The sequence below is a fragment of the Bison bison genome, unplaced genomic scaffold, assembly GCF_000754665.1.
Source record: "Bison bison bison isolate TAMUID 2011002044 unplaced genomic scaffold, Bison_UMD1.0 scf7180017864180, whole genome shotgun sequence".
Taxonomy (NCBI): Eukaryota; Metazoa; Chordata; class Mammalia; order Artiodactyla; family Bovidae; genus Bison; species Bison bison.
The window spans coordinates 8922423-8924875 of NW_011494752.1; the positions used below are offsets into that span (position 1 = coordinate 8922423).

General features: G+C 59.7%; 1 protein-coding gene across 1 annotated transcript in view; it reads left to right on the forward strand.

Moving 5' to 3' along the window:
• The window catches only part of MIEF2 (mitochondrial elongation factor 2), a 4215-nt gene extending 3278 nt beyond the window's left edge, over nt 1–937 (forward strand). The window contains exon 4 of the mRNA XM_010843172.1: nt 1–937. Within this exon, the coding sequence (XP_010841474.1) occupies nt 1–297 (297 nt within the window). The 3' untranslated portion in view covers nt 298–937.
• Nucleotides 938–2453: the final 1516 nt, after the last annotated feature.

The window sequence follows — 2453 nt, forward strand, 5'->3', positions numbered from 1 at the left end:
TCTTCCGATCTCTGCGCTGTCTGCCGCAGTCACCCAGCTCTATGGCGGCTGGGCCGGGACCGCCTGGCTCAGGTGGTTCTGCGCCTGGGCGAGCAGGAGGCTGACTGGGCCGAGGAGGCCCTGGGGGAGCACTTCCTGCAGGCTCTGGAGCTGCTGCTCAGCAGCCTGGAGCGGGCCAGCCTGCCCAGCCACTTCAACCGCAGTGTGAACCTCCTGGATGGCCTGCGGGAGGAAGAGATCGACGACTTGGGCTTTGCGCTGTACCATGGCCTACAGGCCCCCGAGGGGCTGCTCTAGAGGGTGGACGCAGCTGGGCAACAGACACCACTGCTTTTAGCTGGAATGAGGGGTTGTGGGCTGCCCTCTTGGCTTGCAGGAGCTGCCATGAGTCCCAGGCAGGGATGAGGCCACTGTCATTTTCTGTCTCGAGGGTATCATGCTTCCCTTGGGTGCGGGCATCTCCAGGTTGCTGGTGCTTGGGTGGACATTGTTTGGTCCCCCCCACCCCCGGGGCTGGAGTCACCTGGGATCCTCAGAACGTAGCTTTTGGCTGACCCTCAGGCCTGTTTTCCGTGCTGTATGCCTGGTTTGCTCTCTAGCCTTGACTAGCGGGGGCTAACCTGGGGGAAGGCCCTTCCCCTCTAGCCTCGGAGGCCCTGGGAGGGCTCTGTCGTCATTGGGGGAGCCAAGGCTCTCTCTGCTGCTCACCTGGCCCAGAGCCTAGGGTGCCCCTGGCTGCTGCCAGCCCAGCCCCCACTGTGCCAACACCAGCTGTCCTCGCTGACCCTGTGTTCTCCCTGGAGCTGGCGGGGGCTTGGGCGGGGGCGGGTGTCGTCTGCCTTCCCTCCCAGGCATCTCTCCTCTCTGGTATCCTTCCTGCCGAAGTAAAGCTATGCCGCAAGGACTGTGAATGAGAATAAAAAAAAACTCAAATGTCCGTGAGACGCATATTGGGCTCTTACATGCAGCCATTTGAGGCTTTGTGAGCTTGGCCAGAGGGGCTTGGGCTCAACCTGGAAGCAGGAGACTGACCTGGAGTGGCATCTAGCTTTAGTAATAGGCACCAGCTGGTCAGGGTTTTCTTTCTTCCAAAAAGCCTGACCCCTGGAGCCCTGTAATCTGGATGGGCGGGGCTGCCAGGGGGCCCTTTGGCCAGCAGTGGTCCACATGCAGAGAGACATGGACCCTCAAGTGGAGGGCAGGCTCCCTGCTTTGTATAGACGGGGACGCAGGCGTGTCTAGGTGTCCCTGTGGGAGCTGTGGCTCCCATGTAACCCCGTGTGGCAGACGAGCCAGGGAGGAGGGCTTGGGGCCACATGGGCTTGGGGTGAGGCCGCCACAGCTGTGCCAGGCCCCTCCTTCTTGTCCCATGTCCTGAGGCGACCCCCTCCCACCTGGGACATGGGGACAAGGCTGGAGGAGGTGCTCTTGGGCACTCTGGTTGCAGGGCCAGTGGCCTCTGCAGATAAGGAGGGACCTGCCTCCCGGGTATTCCCATGGGCTCATTGGCTCTGCAGAGGGGCAGAGGGCAGGAGACTGGTTTCCCCAAGGACTGTTAGGTCACATGGTCTCAGGAGCTGCTTGGCCTGAGTGCCTTCGGTGGTGAGCAGCTGTGATGGTTGCAAGGGGACAGGCTGGAGGTGGGGCAGCCTTGGCCTCCTCCCTGTAAGATGAGGGGTCCAGAATACCTACTTCACAGGTGGGGGTGGGGTGTTAACCCAGTGCTGGCACAGAGCAAGGCACTCCCGAACCAGTGACCGAGACAGATGGTCCAGTGTCCGTCAAAGTTGGGGGCCTCTGGAAAGTGTCCAGACTAGAAAAGTCCTTTCATGGATTAACTCGCGAGCAGGACCCCTTAGGACAGTGCATCACATCCAGAGCCGACGCAGCCAGTGCTTTCAGGCTGTGCAATTACTAAACAGAAAAAGCCCTGATCAAAGCCTGCACAGGCACTCTCTCGCTGAGGCTGCAGACTGGGGCCTGCTGGGCACAGCCACACTCAGGTCCCTGGGGATCTCACCAAGCCTCCTGACGGGGTTGTAGTCAAGGTCCAAGGGCCCTGACGGGCCAGGCTGGAGCTGGATGGGAGAGGGAAGCCCTTGCCTCTAATCCAGGACCACTGCTGTCCCCAGCCTGGTCCCCTCCAGGATGAGCAGCCTTCAGCCTGGTTTAAGTCACATACATCTGACGCATTTGCATTTTTAAGCATATTCTTTTATAATCAGGATAGTCTTTTAAATACTGTCCAAATAAAAAAAATTAAAAAGTTAAAAACCCCAGTAACGTAACTGTTTGGTGGCACTCAGTTCACTAAGGACAGACACCAAAGCTGGTGTCACCAGCCCAGTGCTCCCAGGGCCACCACGGGGCCTGGACGGTGCTCTGGGTGTTCTCAGCAAAGCCACCCACTTCCTGAGCCAGCAGTTCAGCTCGTGGGCCTCAGGTTCGCCCGC